Genomic DNA, 19968 nt, shown 5'->3' with positions numbered 1-19968 from the left:
AGTTAGTCCCTGGTGAGATAGGCGTTTACAGTCCGAATTGCCTCTGGGATGAGGGGGTGGGGCGCTGAGCATTGGGAGGGGAGAGGTGAGATGGTGAGGGATAAGATGGTGAGGAGTGGGCTGGCGAAGGATGTTGGGGAGGGGGTGAGGTGGTGAAGAGAGGGAGGGTAGAGGAGCGGGGTAGCGATGAATCAAGTGGTGAGCAGTGTGGTGCTGGGGAATGGGAGGGGAGGGGAGTGGGGATGAGGAGTGGAGGTGAGGAGTTGGCCGGTGAGGAGGTGAAAAGGTGAGGATTGAGGGGGTGAGGATTGAGGGGGAGATGAGGTGAAGAGGTGAGGAGTGAGGGTTGTGAAGAGTGAAGGGCTGGTGAGGAGAGAGTACAAGGGGTGAGGAGTGAGAACAAGGGGTGAGGAATGGGGTGACAGGGATTATTTCCCAGGGTAGAGGAATCAAGAAACAGAGGAGATCGGTTGAAGGTGAGAAGGGAAGGGATGTTTTTCACTCAGAGGGTGCTGGATACAGGGAACGAGCTGCCAGAGGAAGTAGTTGAGGCAGGCACTATAATAAGATTTAAGACACATGAGCAGGTACATGGATAGGACAGATCTAGAAGGATATGGTTCAAACGCAGAATGGCTCGATGACTATGACTCTAAATGTGTGTGAATTGGACTGTCGAGGTATCAACATTGTAACATAGAAACATAGATAAACATAGAAATTAGGTGCAGGAGTAGGCCATTTGGCCCTTCGAGCCTGCACCGCCATTCAATATGATCATGGCTGATCATCCAACTCAGTATCCCGTACCTGCCTTCTCTCCACACCCTCTGATCCCCTTAGCCACAAGGGCCACATCTAACTCCCTCTTAAATATAGCCAATGAACTGGCATCGACTACCCTCTGTGGCAGAGAGTTCCAGAGATTCACCACTCTCTGTGTGAAAAAAGTTCTTCTCATCTCGGTTTTAAAAGATTTCCCCCTTATCCTTAAGCTGTGACCCCTTGTCCTGGACTTCCCCAACATCGGGAACAATCTTCCTGCATCTAGCCTGTCCAACCCCTTAAGAATTTTGTAAGTTTCTATAAGATCCCCTCTCAATCTCCTAAATTCTAGAGAGTATAAACCAAGTCTATCCAGTCTTTCTTCACATAGACAGTCCTGACATCCTAGGAATCAGTCTGGTGAACCTTCTCTGCACTCCCTCTATGGCAATAATGTCATTCCTCAGATTTGGAGACCAAAACTGTACGCAATACTCCAGGTGTGGTCTCACCAAGACCCTGTACAACTGCAGTAGAACCTCCCTGCTCCTATACTCAAATCCTTTTGCTATGAAAGCTAACATACCATTCGCTTTCTTCACTGCCTGCTGCACCTGCATGCCTACTTTCAATGACTGGTGTACCATGACACCCAGGTCTCGCTGCATCTCCCCTTTTCCTAGCCGGCCACCTTGTAGAGGCCCATCCATTTCCAGTCTATTGCCAAGGAATCTAATGAATACATTGTCTCCTTTTACTTAATGTTCACAACCCTTCGCTCAATCCCAGTGCATAATCTACTGGAAGAGGGGCAGCACGGTGGCGCAGCGGTAGAGTTGCTGCCTTACAGCGCCACAGACCCGGGGTTGATCCTGACTACGGGTGCTGTCTATACGGAGTTTGTACTTTCTCCACATGACTGTGTGGGTTTTCTCTGGGAGCTCTGGTTACTAAAACAACTATCAGATCTCTCCTCAACCTCTGGCATTCTAGAAGAAAAAATATATCCACCTCTCCTTATAGCAAATACACTCTAATCCAGGTAGTTGAGTTCAGAGATTCAGAGTGGAAACAAACCCTTCGGCCCACTGAGTCCATGCTGACCAGTGATCCCCGCACACTAACGCTATCATTCACACTAGGGGCAATTTTACATTTAGACCAAGCCGATTAACCAATGTACGTCTTTGGAGTGTGGGAGAAAACCGAAGCTCCCGGAGAAATCCCACGCGGTCACAGGGAGAACGGACAAACTTCGTACAGACAGCGCCCATGGTCGGGATCGAACCAGGGTCTCCAGCAGTAACTCAACCGCTGCACCACCGTATGTAAAATTTTGAGAGGCATAGATAGGGTAGACCCCTTTTCCCTGACTGAAGGCCTGTTTCCATGCTGTCTGGCCCTATGCCTAATATCTATCCAAACCAATCCAATCCAACTTTATTTGTTAAGCACTTTAAGCCAACCAATGTTGACCAAAGTGCTGTACAGAAGAATAAACAAGACATCATAAACAGACAACATAACATAACAGCTCACATAAAGCGCAAAAATTACATATGAAATACAACAATAAATTAAAAGACATAAAATAATAACCACGCAATAATGCAATCAAAATAAGAAATTAAATCAAGTAAATAAAGTCGACATCTTACTGGGTATCAAAGGCCACAGAGAAGAGATGGGTTTTAAGAAGTGATTTAAAAACAGACAGAGAAGATGCCTGTTTAATGTGGAGACGCAGATCGTTCCATAATTTGGGTGCCGACACAGCTACTTAAATACTAATCATTTTGCTTTTATTTATAGATGATTTTGAACCAGGACTATACAGCCAATTGTTACACTTCCGAGAGGTTCGGTCAAGATATCCCGATGGCAGGAGGCACTAAATAAAGTCTGTGCAATGGTGATCAGAAAAAGTCTTGTAACCCTATTCTGCCAATAAATTGAAGCCATCATTTAGTTCGGTGTCAAATGACCAGTATGTGTGACCAAACGCAGCGTGGAGACACTGGGACTGCTGTATTTGAAACAACAGTGAAACATCAGAATGCATAAGAAGACCACAGGCCGTTCGGTACAACCCTTTCTTCCTCCCCCCTCCCTCCCCAATCCCCTGCATCCAAATCTCTTAACATATCCGTCTATTCCTTCCTCTTGTGTTTGTTTATCCAGCTTTCATTAAATAGCCTTCATATATTAACCGGATCTGCCCTTGTGATAGTGAATTCCAGATTTCTAAAACTCATGATGCATGGCAGCATATTTCATTTGTAACTATCATAATTATGGACTGTAGTTTCACAATCTACAATGTCTATCTTTTTAAACGTTCTAATTATTTAAAGGTCGTATTGCCTTCAAGAGATTCAAGTCTTTACCATCATATGCATCAGATGTGAACTGGAACAATGAAATTCTTATTTTACACTCCATGAATCACCATCCTTCTAATCAAGATTTGATATGTTGACATAATTGCTTTTTAAATATCTCTCCATAAATGAACTGCAGAGTCTTGTTTGCCTTTTATATCCTGATTAACTTGTCTCAATTACATTTGTGTTCCACAAGTTAATTAATTTTTAGTTTAGTTTAGAGAGACAGCGCAGAAACAGGTACATGGATAGGACAGGTTTGGAGGGACATAGACCAAGTACCGGCAAGTGGGACTAGTGTAGCTGGGACATGTTGGCCGGTGTGGACAGGTTGGGCCAAAGGGCCTGTTTCCACACTGTATCACACTATGAACCTAAGGAGACAGGGTGGTGAAGGTTTTTGGCACATTGGCTTCTCAGTCAGGGGACTGCTTATACACATTAGGATAATATGTTACATCTGTACAAGACGTTGACGAGGATTCACACTGTATAGATGGCATTTTGGTCAGCATGGATTATTTTGCCCGAATGGCCTGTTTCTGTGCTGTGTAACTCTTTGACTCGAAAATACACGAGTGACAATGAACAATTTTAATGGTGGAATAAAACTGGATTGTTTCCATAGAACAGAGTAGACTAATGAAGTGAAAGTTTAATAGTTTTTATAGCATTCAAAAAATTGAGACCGCTGCAGGGAGAGTTGGTAAACAGATTGAAAATAATTGGAGAACAATAAAAGATTGATTCAAACCACAGAGGCCCATCAGCTATTCATTTCCTTACGTTTATTACATAGAAACATAGAAAATAGGTGCAGGAGGAGGCCATTCGGCCCTTCGAGCCAGCACCGCCATTCATTGTGATCATGGCTGAACGTCCCCTATCAATAACCCGTGCCTGCCTTCTCCCCAAAACCCTTGACTCCACTAGCCCCTAGTGCTCTATCTCCCCTTCTCCCCATATCCCTTGACTCCACTAGCCCCTAGAGCTCTATTCTGTTCTTTACAAAAAGTTACAATTGAATTGAATTACAATTGCTCTTTAATACAATATGTTCTATTAAACCAAACACTTGCGGCATGGTGGCACAGCTGTATAGTTGCTGCTTTACAGCTTTTGCAGTGTCAAGTCCGGGGTTCGATCCCGACCACGGGTGCCGTCTGTACAGAGTTTGTACGCTATCCCTGTGAACGCGTGGATTTTCTCCGAGATCTTCGGTTTCCTCCCACGCGGTCCCTCGTGTATAGGATAGTGTTAATGTGCAGGGGATCACTGGTCAGTAGGGGCTCGGTGGGCCGAAGGGCCTGTTTCCACGCTGTATCTCTAAACTAAACTGAACTAAACTAAACTTCTCAGTCTGCTCGCCCCATCACAGGAAAGATGTGGAGTTTTTGGAAAGGGTGCAGAGGAGATCTCCCAGAATGAGGCCTGGATTATGGTGCTAGCTACAGGGAGAGGATGGACAAACTCAGATTGTTTTCTCTAGAATGCCGGAGGTTTGGTGGAGACCTGATAGAATTATACAAACTTATGAAAGCCATAGATAGGGTAGACAGTCAAAACCTTTTCCACGGAATGGAAATAGCAGCATTAAGGAGAGAGGGGTAACATTTAAAGGAGGTGTGCGGGCCATGTTTTTTTTATACACAGGGTTGCCCGGTGAGTGCCTGGAATGTGCTGCCATGGGTGGTGTTGAAAGCAGATAAAATAGTGGCATTTTGGGAGATTTTTGGATAGACACATGGATATGGGGAGAAGGGAGGAGAATATGGTTGGGAGGGAGAGACAAATCAGCCATGATTGAATGGCAGAGTAAACTTGATGGGCCGAATAGCCTGATTTTGCTCCTTTCGCATAATCTTATGATCTTATGAATGGAAGAATGGGTTACATGCAGGAAGGTAAAGTGGGTCTTGGCATCTGGTTCGGCACAGACTTTGTGGGGCAAAGGGCCTGTTCCTGCACGTACTGTACAATGTTCTCATCTCTGGAGAGAATTTAAGATATTATATGGGTGGCACAGTGGCACAGTGGTAGAGTTGCTGCCTCACAGCGCATGCAGCGCTGAAGACCAGGGTTCGATCCCGACTACGGGTGTTTATCTATATGGAGTTTGTACGTTCTCCCCGTGGATTTTCTCTGAGATCTTTGGTTTCCTCCCACACTCCAAGGGTAGGTTAATTGACTTGGTAAATGTAAAAATTGTCCCTAGTGGGTGTAGAATCGCGTTAATGTCCAGAGAAGGGCCTGTTTCCGCTAAATTAAACTAAACAAAGATTTCTTGACAAAGAGACTGACTGAAGATTACAGGGACAATTGGAAACAGCTGCCGGAAAACATGGAAACATTGGAAAAACCGGGAACTGTAGACGCTGGAATCTTGAGCAACCCATAAAGTGTTGGAGTAACTCAGCGGGTCAGGCTGCATCTGTGGAGGGAATGGACACATGATATAGAAACATAGAAATGTAGAAAATACGTGCTGGAATCTTGAGCAACGAGCCAGCACTGTGCTGGAGTAAAAAAAAAAAAAAAATTGGCTGCATATGTGGAGGGAATGGACACATGGTATGAGAAAGGTATAGGAAACTAGGGGAGAGAATGTGTTTCGGCACGGACTAGAAGGTCCATTCGGCCTGTTTCGAGCTGTAATTGTTTATATGGTTATATGGTTATATAACATGATCATGGCTGATCATCCAAAATCAGTAACCTGTTCCTGCTTTCTCCCCATACCCCTTGATTCCGTTAGCCCTAAGAGCTATATCGAACTCTCTCTTGAATACATCCGGATAATATTTCAGGTTGGGATTGGCACAACATTTTGGAGAAACTCAGTAGGTCAGGCAGCATCTCTTGAGAAAAGGAAAGGTGACATTTTTGGGTCCAGACCCTTCTTCAGTCTGATACTATCATATCTGCCTCCAACGCTATCCCTGGCTGCACGTTCCAGGCACCCGCCACACTCTTGTGTAAAATACTTGTCCCTCACATCTCCATAAGACAAAGAAGGAGAATTAGTCCAATCAGCCCATTGAGTCTCCTCCATCGTGGCTGATCTATTTTTCCCTTCTTCTGCCTTCTCCCCGTAACCTTTAACGCTTGCTATTCAAGAATCCATCAATCTCCACTTTACAAATACCCAATGACGTGGCCTCCACAGCCATCGGTGGCAATGAATCCACAGATTCACCACCCTCTGGCTAAAGAAAGTCCTCCTCATCTCCATTCTAAAGGTACATCATTTTATTCAGAGGCTGTGCCCATTTGTCCTAGACTCTCCTAGACTAGTGGAAACATACGCTTCACATCCACTCCATTTAGCCCTTTCATTATTTGGTTGAATTCAATGAGACCCCCCTCATTTTCCTCAACTCCAGCGGGTACAGGCCATGCTAGTTTCTTCCCTCTAAAATGTTAGGAGGCTCCTATCATTTTAGCAGCCTCGTGTGTGTGTGTCACCTTATCAAAGACCTTCTGAAAATCCAAGTAAACTACATCCACTGACTCTCCTTTGTCTATCCTGCTTGTTATCTCCTCACAAAAATGCAAAATATTTGTCAGGCAAGATCTCCCCTTAAGAAAATCTAACTTTAGCCAATTTCATATTTTGCTTCCAACTCCCCTGAATCCTCAACCTTAATGATGGACTCTAAAATCTCACCACGCACTGAACTCAGACTAACCAGCCTATGATTTTGCCTCACACTCAAGGTAAGCTTGCCAATAATATAAAAGAGGATACCAAACGTTTTTCAGATATATAAACAGTACAAGAGAGGCAAGAGTGAACATTCCTATCTATTGCCTCAAACTCTTCCCAAACAGTGTAGTTACATTCACCATTTCCCAATCCTGTGGAACCATCCCTGACTCTAGTGCTTCTTGAAAGATCACTGCTCAAGTCTCCACAATGTCTACAGCTACCTCTTTTAGAACCCAGGGGTGTAGTCCATCTGGTCCAGGTGACTCATCCACCTTCAGACCCTGCAGCGCCCAAGCACCTTCTCCTCAGTATTAGCGACTGCATTCACTTCTGCCCCCAAACTCTGACTTGAATTTCTGACACATTGTTAATATCTTCCACTGTGAAGACTGATACAAAAGACTTAGTCTGTTTGTCCGCCAATTCTTTGTTCCCCATTACTACTTGTTTTTGCCGCAGTCGAATGTCCACACTAGCCTCTCTTTTACTCTTTCTATATCTGAAAGAACTTTTGGTATCCTCTTTTATATTATTGGCAAGCTTCATATTTCATCTTTTCTCTCCTTATTGCTTTTCTAGTTGCCTTCTGTTGGTTTATAAAACCTTCCAACCCTCTAGCTACCCACTATTCATTGCAATGTTATATGCTTTGTCTTTTGCTTTTATGCTGTCTTTGACTTCCATCGACCACGGTCACCTCATTCTCCGCTGAGCATGTTTCTTCATCTTTGGCTCAAAAATAACCAGCGTCTTCTGAATTACTCCAAGAAACTCCTGCCATTGCTGCCCCATTGTCATTCCTGCTAGGATCCCCTTCCAATCAACACCTCCCTCATGTCTCTGTCATCACCTTTACTGAACAGTAGTCAAGAGAACCAAGTCAAGAGTGAGAGAATCAAGAGTGTTTTATTGTCATATGTCCCAGATAGAACAATTAAATTCTCACTTGCAGCAGCACAACAGCATATGTAAACATAGTACACTGTAAACTATATAATAAACAAGAGGAAAAAAAAGTTCAGTGTGCGTGTGAATGTACACATACTCATATATATACAATATACACACACATACGTATAATAGTGCAGATCATATATAGGTTGTATGTTTAAAAGCACGGACATGGATGGTACAATACTCCTACAAAGGCAAAAAAATGTGTGGGTCATCAACAATGAGTATAGTGGGAATAATTACAGTAAATCTGGAGTCTATGTAGTTCGCCCAATTATAGAGGATGTCGTATGTTTACTAGAGGTGGGTTTCAACAACTAAGTTACAGAGATAGGTTGAAAAGTTAGCCGAATGTCTGGAGCGCAGAAGGTTAAGAAAGATGCTGTTTCGGTTGAACAAGCTGGATGGTTCACAATTTTCAGGGACTTTAGGGGTAATATGAGGGGGAACTTCTTTAACCATCTGTGGAATGAGCTCCCAAAGGGTGGAGGAGTGGTAAAAATGAGTGTGTGGAAGGGAATGGAGGGTTATGATCATGCTGGCTGCCTTTTCGGCATGAGGCAGTGACTCCAGGTAAATACTGTAAATACATCTCATTTTGGCTTCTCCCTCTCAAACTGCAGGTTGAATTCTATCTAGTTCTGATTACTGCCTCCAAGGGGTTCCTTCACCTTAGTCACCCTAATCACATCTGGTTCATTGCACAACACCAAGTCCAGAATTGCCTTTTCCCTAGTGGGTTCGACCACGAGCTGCTCTAACAACCCATCTCATCGGCTTCTTTAAACGCTGCCCCTCGCACTGCAAAGCTAAGCGCTCCCATCTTTATGGCATTTCCCCCCTGGGAAAACTGGTTCTGGCTGTCTACCCTATCTATGTGGCTCATAATTATATACACTTCTATATTTGTAATGTGTAATCACATCTACCGGGGTGACGGTGTACGATGGCCGCCTCGCCAACAGTCTGTCTGGTCCTTTTTTTCGTTGTTGTTTTTAGTCTGTTGTTAAACGTGTGTTTTTAGTGTATCTTTAGTTTTGTATTATGTGGGGGGTGGGGGACTTTTTAATCTCTTTCCTCGCCAGAGATGCGTCTTTTACCGTACCGTATCTCCGTCCGCACTGCGGCCTAACATCGTGGAGCTGGCGGTCCCTTTGTGCTCCAACCGTAGGAGTTTCAACCGCCCCGACGCGGGAGCTTCGATCGCTGGCTGCGGGTACTTTGATCGCCACGACTGCGGATGTTTCGACTGCCCCCACCACGGGAGAAAAGGTGGGAAGAAGATAATATGTATTACCTTCCATCACAGTGCGCTGTGGTGGATGTTTATGTTAATTTTTATGGAGTTGTGTGTCTTGTTGCTTTTTTCGTACGGCAAATCAAATCCTCTGTATGTTTTTACATACTTGGCGAATAAATTACTTACAATTACCGTTGACTGACACATTTCTAAAAATATAAGAAAATAAAGAACCCTTTGTCGCCTTTCACTGAGTGCACAGATCTCTCTTCCTCGGCAGCAGCTGAACAAACATCACTTTGGAGGAAATTTGTCAGGAGCTCTTTGTGTGATTAATGCATGTGTACATCGACAATGACCTTTTCTCTGCCCGGATTTAATGCTTGTCTTTGTCGCTAGTATCTGACCGATGCTGGATGATAAGCAGCACTTCTCCGTTGCTGGTTACCGTGTATACAATGCAGGAATCAAGAGGTTGTGTGCACACTGCCATTATTACATTTCCAAGTATTTAATCAGACGGGGCTGTCACACCACCGCATGTGTTGTTCCACCTTTGGATAGATGTCAGCACCTTCAGTCACCAACAACACTATGATCGTTGAGTTCCTCCAGCCTTTCGCCTTTTCCTCAAGATTCCAGCATCTGCATCTCTCTATGTCATCTTTCATGACTTTAGGGTTCTCTGAACTGCTAAACAACCATTTAAATGCGGGTCTCTCAACGTCCAAATTGTGCACAGTAATATTTCACAAACAGAAAAAAGAAAATGACCAGGTAACTTCTCAAGTAAAGGTACAGTGGCGTCGGGCCGGTTGAAACTCCTGTGGCGCAGCGGTAGAGTTGCTGCTTTACAGTGCTTACAGCGCTAGAGACCCAGGTTCGATCCTGACTACGGGTGCTGTCTGTACGGAGTTTGTACGTTCTCCCAGTGACCGCATAGGCTTTCTCCAAGATCTTTGGTTTCCTCCCAAACTCCAAGGACATACTGGTATGTAGGTTAATTGGCTTGGTGTATGTGTAAATTGTCCCTAGTGTGCGTAGGATAGTGTTAATCCTATCTAGTGTTATCCTGATGTTATCCTAATAACCAGTGTTATAGTCATCCTAATCTGGCGCTAATACTGGTGCGGACTCGACTAAACTAAACTAAACTAAAGTTGGTTAAGGGATAAGCTTTGTCAAGAAAACAACATTGTGTTATGTTAAAGCGCTCTGTGGACCTAAGTGACGAAATGGGGCCCCAGCCAAAGAAGGCACTGTGGGTAAAGTAGTCGAGTGTCAGTCTAAACTGTTGTGCTCAACATTTGTGAGTTGGTGTAGGACTCAACTCACCACTTTCTGGGTGGAAAAAAATTGCACTTCAGGTTCCAATTAAATCTTTTCCCTCTCACCTTAAACCTATGCAGGGCTGGCAGCTTTCTGTAGACCAGGTGAAACAGCTGAAGTTCCCACAGCACATTGCCACGACCACCCTGAAGCCAGACATCCTCCTGGTCTCAGAGGCGAACAAAAACATCCACCATTTGGAACTGACAGTGCCGTGGGAGGACCGTCTGGAGGAGGCCCACGAGAGGAAGATGGCCAAGTATGAAGAGCTGGTCATAGACTGCCGTAAGCAGGGCTGGAAGGCGAGGTGTATGCCCATCGAGGTTGGCTGCAGAGGTTTTGCAGGGCAATCGCTCTACAAAGCCTTGAGTGCACTGGGTATAACATCAACGGAGATGGCGATGGAGAAGGGAGTATAGAAGCTGGGATGTAATGTTAAAATTGTACATCAAGAATACCACAGATAGGCAGCAGAGAAGAATGTTGCTTCAAGAAGTTACAGAGATGGTTGAATAAGTTAGGTCTTTATTCTCTGGAGCGCAGGAGGGGGGAGAAAGTCCATGGGGAGAATAGGGAAGATTCAAACAAGAGGACATGAAGAATTAAGGGACACCTGAACACAAGTCATTGGGGTCTGGTATGAGTGCAGGCAGGTGGGACTAAGGGGAAAAAAAAATGTGTTCGGCATGGACTTGTAGGGCTGAGATGGCCTGTTTCCGTGCTGTAATTGTTATATGGTTATATGGTTATATGGCTCTGGATCAGGAGAGAAGGTCCATGGGGAGGAGCGAATGGCACCTGAACCACGGCTGGGTCGCCTGGTGTCTGATGTTGAAAGACCCAAAACCCCAGGTTACATCACTGATGATGTGTTCAGGAGCATCAAAAGATGTATTTTTTATCAAAATGTCCTCTACTTCTTGATTCTCCTACTCTATACGATCTATAAGATCACCACTCAGCCCCTTGCTCCCCAATTAAACGCAGCACAAAACGAAACCCATCAGACAGTGACTTTGCCTAACAACTATATTAATTATGATTGGTTTTAGAGATGAAGCATGGAAATGGGCCCTTTGGTCCACTGAATCCTCGCTGACAATAGATCGCCTCTTCACACAAGTTCCTCGTTACCAAGCACACATTTACAGAAGCCAATTAGCCCACAAACCCGCACGCCTTTAGGACATGGAGGAAACGGAAGCCCCCGGAGGAAACCATGAAGCAGAATGAACAAACTCCACACAGATAGCACCTGAGGTCAGGATCGAACTCGAGTCTCTGGTGCTGTGAGGCAGCAGCTCTACCAGCCGTGCCATTGTGCTGTCCTGATTAGTTCAAACAACTCGAAGATTTATGACCTCGTTTTGAACAATTACCTAGTCTTTGATTACAGAAATCTTTGATCTACTTTTTTCCAGCATCCAAACCCCACCATTTGTACTCAGATATCACCCACGTCTGGTGAACCAGCCAGGGCTCCATCTTGGCTCGTTCTTCTCTGAGTCCTTGACTCTGGGTTTTCTTCCTGATTGGTTGGTTTCCACAGTCACTGTTACTAGGCATTTCAATAGGAAGAACGAGGATTGGGCTTCGAAGGATAGGTAAGAGGTGATCCTACCGACTACAGTAGGAGGGGGCCGACTCTGGAATCCACGCCGCTGAGGACGGCCCGCAGCCCCGACGTCGGACTTGTATCACCCCGGCGAGCGGTCCTGGACATCGGCCCGCCCGTAGCTGCAACAGCGGAGGGCTTGGGGAGGCCCTGACCACGGGGAACAGTGGAGGAAGAGAATGACTTTGCTGCCTTCCCACACAGTGGGAAACTTGATTCTGCTGAGTGGGGATGTTTTATGTTAAATTCTATAGTGTGTGGAGTCCTGTTTATTTTTTATTGTATGGCTGTATGGGAATTCATTTCACTGTGCCATCTGGCACATGTGACAATTAAATCTATCTTGAATCTTGAATCTTGATTCTTCAAGAACTGGATTCCTAGGATGGATAGGAATTAGGTTTTTATCATTTAAAAATAAATTGGATAGTTATATGGATGGGAAGGGAATGGAGGGTTATGGTCTGAGCGCAGGTATATGGGACTAGGGGAGATTATGTGTTCAGCACGGACTAGAAGGGTCGAGATGGCCTGTTTCCGTGCTGTAATTGTTATATGGTTATATGGTTATATGGGTAGAAGGGTCTCGACACGAAACGTCACCCGTTCCTTCTCTCCAGAGATGCTGCCCGTCCCGCTGAGTTACTCCAGCTTTTTGTGTCGATCTCATTAGGAACGTGTTCATCGCACTTCTTCCAAACATTGTCTTGCTCTTTATTGCCATTTATGCAGCTGTAACTTAAGGCTTTTTCCATATCAGTCAAGGTATTGTGTATAGAAGGTGGGACATTATGTTACAGTTGTACAACATAGTTGGGTTTTAGTTTTAGTTATGGAGGGACAGCATGGAAACAGGCCATTTGGCCCACTGAGTCCATGCCGACCACTGATCACCGGTCACACTAGTTCTGTTATCCCACTTCCGCATACATTGCCCACAATCAAATAAGATCAAATAGAACAAGTTGTCCTACAACTTTAGGCAGTGCACGCCCTACGCAAGAAGTAGCAGAAGAAGCATCCATTACCCACACAGTAGGGACAATTTACGGAGACTAATTAACCTACAAATCCGCACATCTTTGGGATGCGAGACGAAACCGGAGCACCTGGTGGAAACCCACGTGGCAACAGGTAGTACATGCAAACTCCACACCAACAACACCCGAGATCAGAATCAAACCTGGGTCTCTGGTGCTGTGAGGGAGCATTTCAAGCAGCTCCGCCACTTTCCCACCGCTTTGAAGAGACCGCATTTGGAGTATTGTGTTCAATTCTGATCACCCCACTATAGGAAGGATGCCATTAAGCTCAAAAGAGTGCAAAGAAGATTTATGAGGATGATACCAGGAGTTGAGCACCTGAGCTATAGGGAGAGGTTGGGCTGGCTAGGACTTTATTCCTGGTAGCGCAAAGGATGAGAGGAAATATTATACAGGTGCATAAAATTATGGGAGGAATAGATTTCCCTCCTCCTCCCCGCCCCTCACCTCCAACCTATTTCCTCTGGTTCTTGATTCCCCTACTCTGGGTAAAAGACTCTGTGCATTTACCCTATCTATTCCTGTCCAGTAGGAGAGCAGAGGGAACGGAGGTCTGGCCTACCCCGCCCTCGTGGTTGGCTGCGGGAGACACTCCCGCGGAACAAAGGAAGGGGGAAGAGAATGACGTGACGTCGAAGGAAGGAGACAACTGGAGGCCAGCAACAGCCTGGGACTTGCCTGGGTAGATCTAGAGCCTGGATTTTGAACATGGGCCCAGATCATGTATCCTCCTGCATGTGGCCCAGTAGATGATTCCTGTACACTTTAACTAATCTGGGGAACGGCGACATTCTACTAGACTGTTTTTTTTAAATTTCAAAATAGACTTTATTCAGGTAATAAATATATATAATACATGAACTGTGCGACTAATTCATCCAAAATTTTTGGAGGCTTTACAAATTACATTGCTCAAATTTCACAAATGTATCCCCCACCCTTGCCACTCATGTGCCCACTGGCGTGGATTCCCTTCCCTTATTTTGAGGGGCGTCTCCATCACACCGTGCCCCCCATGTCCAGCAGTGGGGAGAACCCTAGACTGTGGTCCTCCCCCACCGAGCCTTGGCGTTGGCTGCAGCAAGCTTCAGTGAGTCCCTCAGCACGTACTCCTGCAGTCTGCAGCGGGCCAGTTGGCAACATTCCCTGACGGACAGCTCGCTCCGCTGGGTGTTGAACAACGCTCGGGCAGACCAAAGAGCGTCTTTCACCGAGTTGATGACCCTCCAGCAGCACTCGATGTCAGTCTCTGAATGCGTCCCTGGGAACAGTCCGTAAATCACAGAGTCCTCTGTGACGGAGCTGTTCGGAATAAAACGTGACAGGGACCTTTGCAAACCTCTCCAGACTCTCTTTGCAAACCTACACTCTGCAAAGAGGTGGGCAACCGTCTCCTCCCCATAGCAGCCGTCCCGAGGGCAGTTACGACAGTGCAGGAAGGATCTAACTGGGGGGGCTCCCCTCACCGCCAGCCAAGCCAGGTCTTGGTGCTTGTTGGTGAGTTCTGGCGATGAGGCATTTTGCCAGACAAGCTGGGCAGTCTGCTCTGGGAACCACGCCACCGGATCCATCGAGTCCTTTCCCTGCAGTGCCTGCAGGACATTCCGTGCTGACCACTGCCCGATGGACATGTGGTCAAAGGTGTTGGTCCGGAAGAACCTTTCCACAGACGACAGATGGGGCGGCAATGTCCAGCTGACTGGCACATTGCGTGGCATCTGCGCCAGGCCCATCCTTCGCAAAACCGGGGACAGGTAGAACATCAGCAGGTAGTGACACTTGGTGCCCGAGTGCCTTGGCTCTACACTCCACCTGATGCAGCGCTGCCTGGCAATGTCACTCCTCTTATGCTCGCGTCCTTTCTGATAGAATAGAATAGAATAGAATGCTATTTATTGTCATTCAAACCTGGGTTTGAATTAAATTCCATTTCTACAGTTTTTTACATTACAAACACAATCCAAGACCCACACGTAACACAGTTTACATAAACATCCATCACAGTGAGTCTCCAACATCTCCTCACTGTGATGGAAGGCAAAGTCTTTATCTCTTCCCTTTGTTCCCTCTCCTGTGGTCCAGCAGTCCAACTGCAGTGTAGAGGAGAACTGGGGCTCTGATGTTAAAGCCCCCGGCGGGCGATGGTAAGTCCTGAGGCCGTTTAAGCCACGCCGGGCGATGTTAGGCCCCGGCTCCATGTCCTTAAACCCGCAATTCCAGCGGGAGAAGTCGCCGTTGCGGAGCTCGGAAAAGCGGTCTCCCACCAGGGACCTGCGAGCTCCCGATGTTCCCGTCCACCGGGTCTGCGGCCGGTGCCTCCGAACTCCAAAAGTCGGGTCGCAGCCGCACGCCACCACAGCTCTCCCCGCTCCGAAGTTGGCCAGCTCCGCGATGTCAGTTCCGCAGGCTCTGCAACTGGAGCCCTCAGGTTAGTCCCGGCCGGAGGTCGCCGCCGGCTCCACGATGTTAGGCCCAACGACATCCGAGACCCGACAGGGAATAGTCGGGTCCCCGCACAGGGAAGAGATTTAACGGTTTCCCCCACAGCCCCCCCCACCACCCCCCACGTATAATCAGCTAAAAAATAATAATAAAAACTGACTCAAAGACATACATTTAACAAGACAAAAATAAAAAAAAGACAGACGACTGTAGTCGAGCCGCTGCCGTTAGGCGCCGCCACCCCCACTTCCGGTCCTCCTGTAGGTGACAGGAAGCCTGAAGGAGGCAGTGGTCAGTGAAGAACACGGGCGTGAGGTCGGTGTGTCTCACCGTGAGGGCCTTCGTCATGAAGAGGAAGTCTATCCGGGATCGGGCTAAACCGTCCGATCTCGACCAGGTGAACCGCGGCTGGGACCCACCTGCAGGGTCGCTGAAGGCGTCGTGCAGCTTTGTGTATTTTACTGTCTCCATCAGGAACTTGGACGTGCTGTCCAGTCTGTTGTCGGCACTGCCGGATCGTCCAGCTGCATCAATGATGCAGTTGAAGTCACCGGCCAGAACGAGCTGCCGGGACTGTTCGTAAGGAAGAGAATTTCACAGTGTTAACAAGTAACGTAGGTGGCAATAACAAAAACACTATTAACTAGTGGCTCCACCAGTTGTGCTCAGCTCCATCGCTATTGTTTGCTCAAATGCAGGAGTGAGTAAGTATTTATGTCGTGGTGCTAGTTACAACTGGCTTTGCCACCATGCAAAAGGCTTTCTGGCTGGATGTAATTATACAGAAGCATTTGGTTAACACTACTGCCATCTAGAGATGAAACTGTTGAATTGTTCGGTGTATCAAAGCTGTGATGCTTTCCAAAGGAAAACCTTGCTCACATCAAATGAAACACAATGATATGTCCCAAGGATCTATGCACCTAAATGAGGAAATATATATATATATACATATATGCTGGAGCAACTCAGTATGTCAGGCTGCATCTCCAGAGAATATGGATAGGTGATGTTTTGGGTGAGGACCTTTCTTTAGACTGATAAGAGTCCCTCTCCATGTTCTCCAGGGATGTTGTCTGACCTATTGAGTTCCCCCAGCAGTTTGTATTCTTTGGTGTAAAGAAGTATCTGCAGTTCGTTTTTTCTATATTTCTGAGAAACGGTGTAATATTGGTAACAAAACTCAGTGACCTCGACTCATCTTAAAATCTGTTTTGTGCAAAGAGAAGTCTTCAGCCGCTCTGCATTTTAACTGGATCTTGACGATTCCGTTTCTCATCTTTGTTCCTGCGTCTTTTGTTCTACTTGATTCCTTCCTCAGGGCTGCCAACATTGGGTGAGAGTTGAGAGTGAGAAATTGCGAGGGTGCGTTGTGACTGGGGGGGGGGGGGGGGGGGGGTGGTGGGGGGGGGGGGGGGAGGGGGGGGGGGGGGGGAGGAGGGGGTGTTCAGGTTTTTTGGGTTACGGCCCGTGTGCCGTAGGTTGCCAAACCCTGTCCTAGATGTTTGGCCTCATTGTGGTCCTCCCCATGTTTTTCAACCGATTCACCTGGTTAGTTTTATCTCCGGCTGCTTCATGTTGTCGGTGGCTGCACATCCAACCAAGAAAGAAGAGAAAGAGATGCGACGTCACTCACAGCCGCCAACTGGCGCGCTTCCACAGACCGCACAGATCGTTGTGGTATGGTGCAAAAAGACAAACTACGCAGGGACTGAATACAGCGTGAGAATTCTGTCATCAGCGTGAGAATTGGCTGAAATGCGTGACTCTCACGCTCAAATCGTTAGAGTTGGCAGCCCTGTCTAAGGCCAGGATGTGACAACAGACGCACAGGGAGACACATACACAAAAGAAGACACACACACAAAGGGAGACAGACACACACACAGGCACACACACAGGGAGACAGACACACACACACACGGGGGGGAGACACACACACAAATGGGGAGACACACACACACATACAGGGATACACACACACACACACAGGGAGACACAGACACACACACACAGGGACACACGCACACACACAGGGACACACAAACACACATACAGGGAGACACAGACACACACACACACACACACAAAGGAAGACACACACACAGGGAGACACACACACAGAGGGACACACACAGGGAGACACACACACAGGGAGACACACACAGACAGACACATACACACAGGGAGACACACACACAGGGAGACACACACACACACAGGGAGACACACACAGAGACACACACACAGAGGGAGACACACACACACACACACACACACAGGGAGACACACACACACACATACAGGGAGACACAGACACAGGGAGACTCATCCACAAAGGAAGACACACACACAGAGGGAGACACACACACACACACAGGGAGACACACAGACATACACACACAGGGAGATACACACACACACACACACACACAAACATACACACACACACACACACAGGGAGACACAGACACACACACAGGAAGACACACACACACACACACACACAGAGACACACACACACACAGGGACACACACACACGGACACACACAGAGACACGCACACAGGGAGACACACACACAGGGAGATACACACACACACACCTTTCCTTCCCCCCACTTTCCTTCCCCCCTCTATCCTCCCCCTCCCTCCCTCTCTTTCCTCCCCTCCCTCTTTCCTCCCCCTCCCTCTTTTTCCTCACGCTTCCTCTTCCACCGCTTTCTCCTACCCTTCCTTCATCCCCTTTCTACATTCCCTCCCCTGTCTCTCTTTGCCTCCATCCCTCCCTTTCTCTCTCTCTCTCTCTTTCTCCCCTCCCTCTCTTTCTCCGGCCGCCCAATGGGGAGTCTGGCGGGCACGGTGCAGCGTGGATTGGCGATGCTGTGCTGCCGTGTGAGTTGAAGGGCAGGAGCGAGGGAGGGAGGGAGCGTGGTTGCCGCGGTAGCCGGAAGCGCAGCGCTCGCAGACGGCTCACAAAAGCGCTGGCACCCGCTGCCCGGGACCGACGCGCTTCCCCAATCCGTGCAGATCGCTGTCATGCGGCGCAAACTTGGGACAAACTGTGCAGCAAAGATCTTTGCTGTGCAGGGACTGAAGACAGCCTGTCAGTGTGAGAATTCTGTCTTCAGCGTGATGGCGTGAGAATAGGCTGAAATGCGCGAGTGTCACGCTCAAAGCGTGAGAGTTGGCAGGCCTGCCTTCCTTAACATAAATCTATCCATAACCTTTGTAGGTTAGAACTTTATATTTACATTAGTGTTCAGAAGTGCTCCGTGATGGAACTACTAATGGCCAAACTCAAGATTTGTTAGAGTCATTGTCATACAGTGTGGAAAAGGGCCCTTCAGCTCAACTTGCCCACACCGACCAACATGCTCTGTCTACACCGGCCTGTATTTGGCCCATATCCCTCTAAACCTATCCTATCCATGTACCTGTCTAAACCACCTTCTCTGGAAACTCGTGAAAAATGTTACCCCTCAGGTTCCTATTAAATCTTTCCCTCCGTACCTTAACCCTATGTCATCTACTTCTTGATTGCACTGGACAAGAGGCTGAGTCATGATTTTGTACACCTATATAAGATCACCCCTCATCCTCCTGAGCTCCAAGGAATAGAGTCCTAACTTGCTCAACTTCTCCCTATAGCTCAGACCCTCGAGTCATGGCACTATCCTCATAAATCTCTGCATCCTTTCCAGCTTAACAACATCTTTCCTACAACATGGTGACCAAAACTGAACACAATAGTCTAAATGTGGCCTGGCCTATGTCACCTATTTCTCCACCAGGATTCCACCACTGGCCACATCTTCCCATCTCCTCCCCTTTCTGCTTTCCGCAGAAACTGCTCCCTCCGTAACTCCCTAATCAATTTGTCCCTTCCCACCCAAACCACCCCCTCCCCGGGTTCTTTCCCTTGCAACCACAAGAAATGCTACACTTGTCGCTTTACCTCCCCTCTCGACTCCATGCAAAGACCCAAGCAGTTTTTCCAGGTGAAGCAGAGGTTCACCTGCACCTCCTTCAACCTCATCTACTGCATCTGCTGTTCCAGGTGTCAACTTCTTTACATCGGTGAGACCAAGGGCAGGCTTGGTGATCGCTTCGTCCAACACCTCTGCTCAGTTCTCAATAACCAACCTGATCTCCCGGTGGCTCAGCACTTCAACTCCCCTTCCCATTCCAAATCCGACCTTTCTGTCCTGGGCCTCCTCCATGGCCAGAGTGAGGCCCAGCGCAAATTGGAGGAACATCACCTCATATTTAGCTTGGGTAGTTTACACCGCAGCGGTATGAACATTGACTTAATAGACAATAGATTCAGGAGTAGGCCATTCGGCCCTTCGAGCCAGCACCGCCATTCAATGTGATCATGGCTGGTCTGCTCCAATTTCAGGTAGTCCTTGCTTTCTCCCTCCATCCCCTCCCCTTCCCAGCTCTCCCACAGCCTACTGTCTCTGCCTCTTCCTTTCTTTCCCCCTCC

At 47.2% G+C, this 19968-nt stretch overlaps 1 protein-coding gene across 1 annotated transcript in view; it reads left to right on the top strand.

Moving 5' to 3' along the window:
• The window catches only part of LOC129713172 (synaptic vesicular amine transporter), a 53562-nt gene extending 48249 nt beyond the window's left edge, over nucleotides 1-5313 (top strand). The window contains exon 16 of the mRNA XM_055662014.1: nucleotides 2578-5313. Coding sequence (XP_055517989.1) covers nucleotides 2578-2664 — 87 coding nt within the window. The 3' untranslated portion in view covers nucleotides 2665-5313. The remainder of the gene's footprint in view (nucleotides 1-2577) is intronic.
• The last annotated feature ends 14655 nt before the right edge of the window (nucleotides 5314-19968 follow it).

The sequence above is a fragment of the Leucoraja erinacea genome, chromosome 35 (genome assembly GCF_028641065.1).
Source record: "Leucoraja erinacea ecotype New England chromosome 35, Leri_hhj_1, whole genome shotgun sequence".
Classification (NCBI taxonomy): domain Eukaryota; kingdom Metazoa; phylum Chordata; class Chondrichthyes; order Rajiformes; family Rajidae; genus Leucoraja; species Leucoraja erinaceus.
The sequence above is the reverse complement of the archived record's forward strand: the minus strand, read 5'-3'. Positions and strand labels throughout refer to the sequence as shown.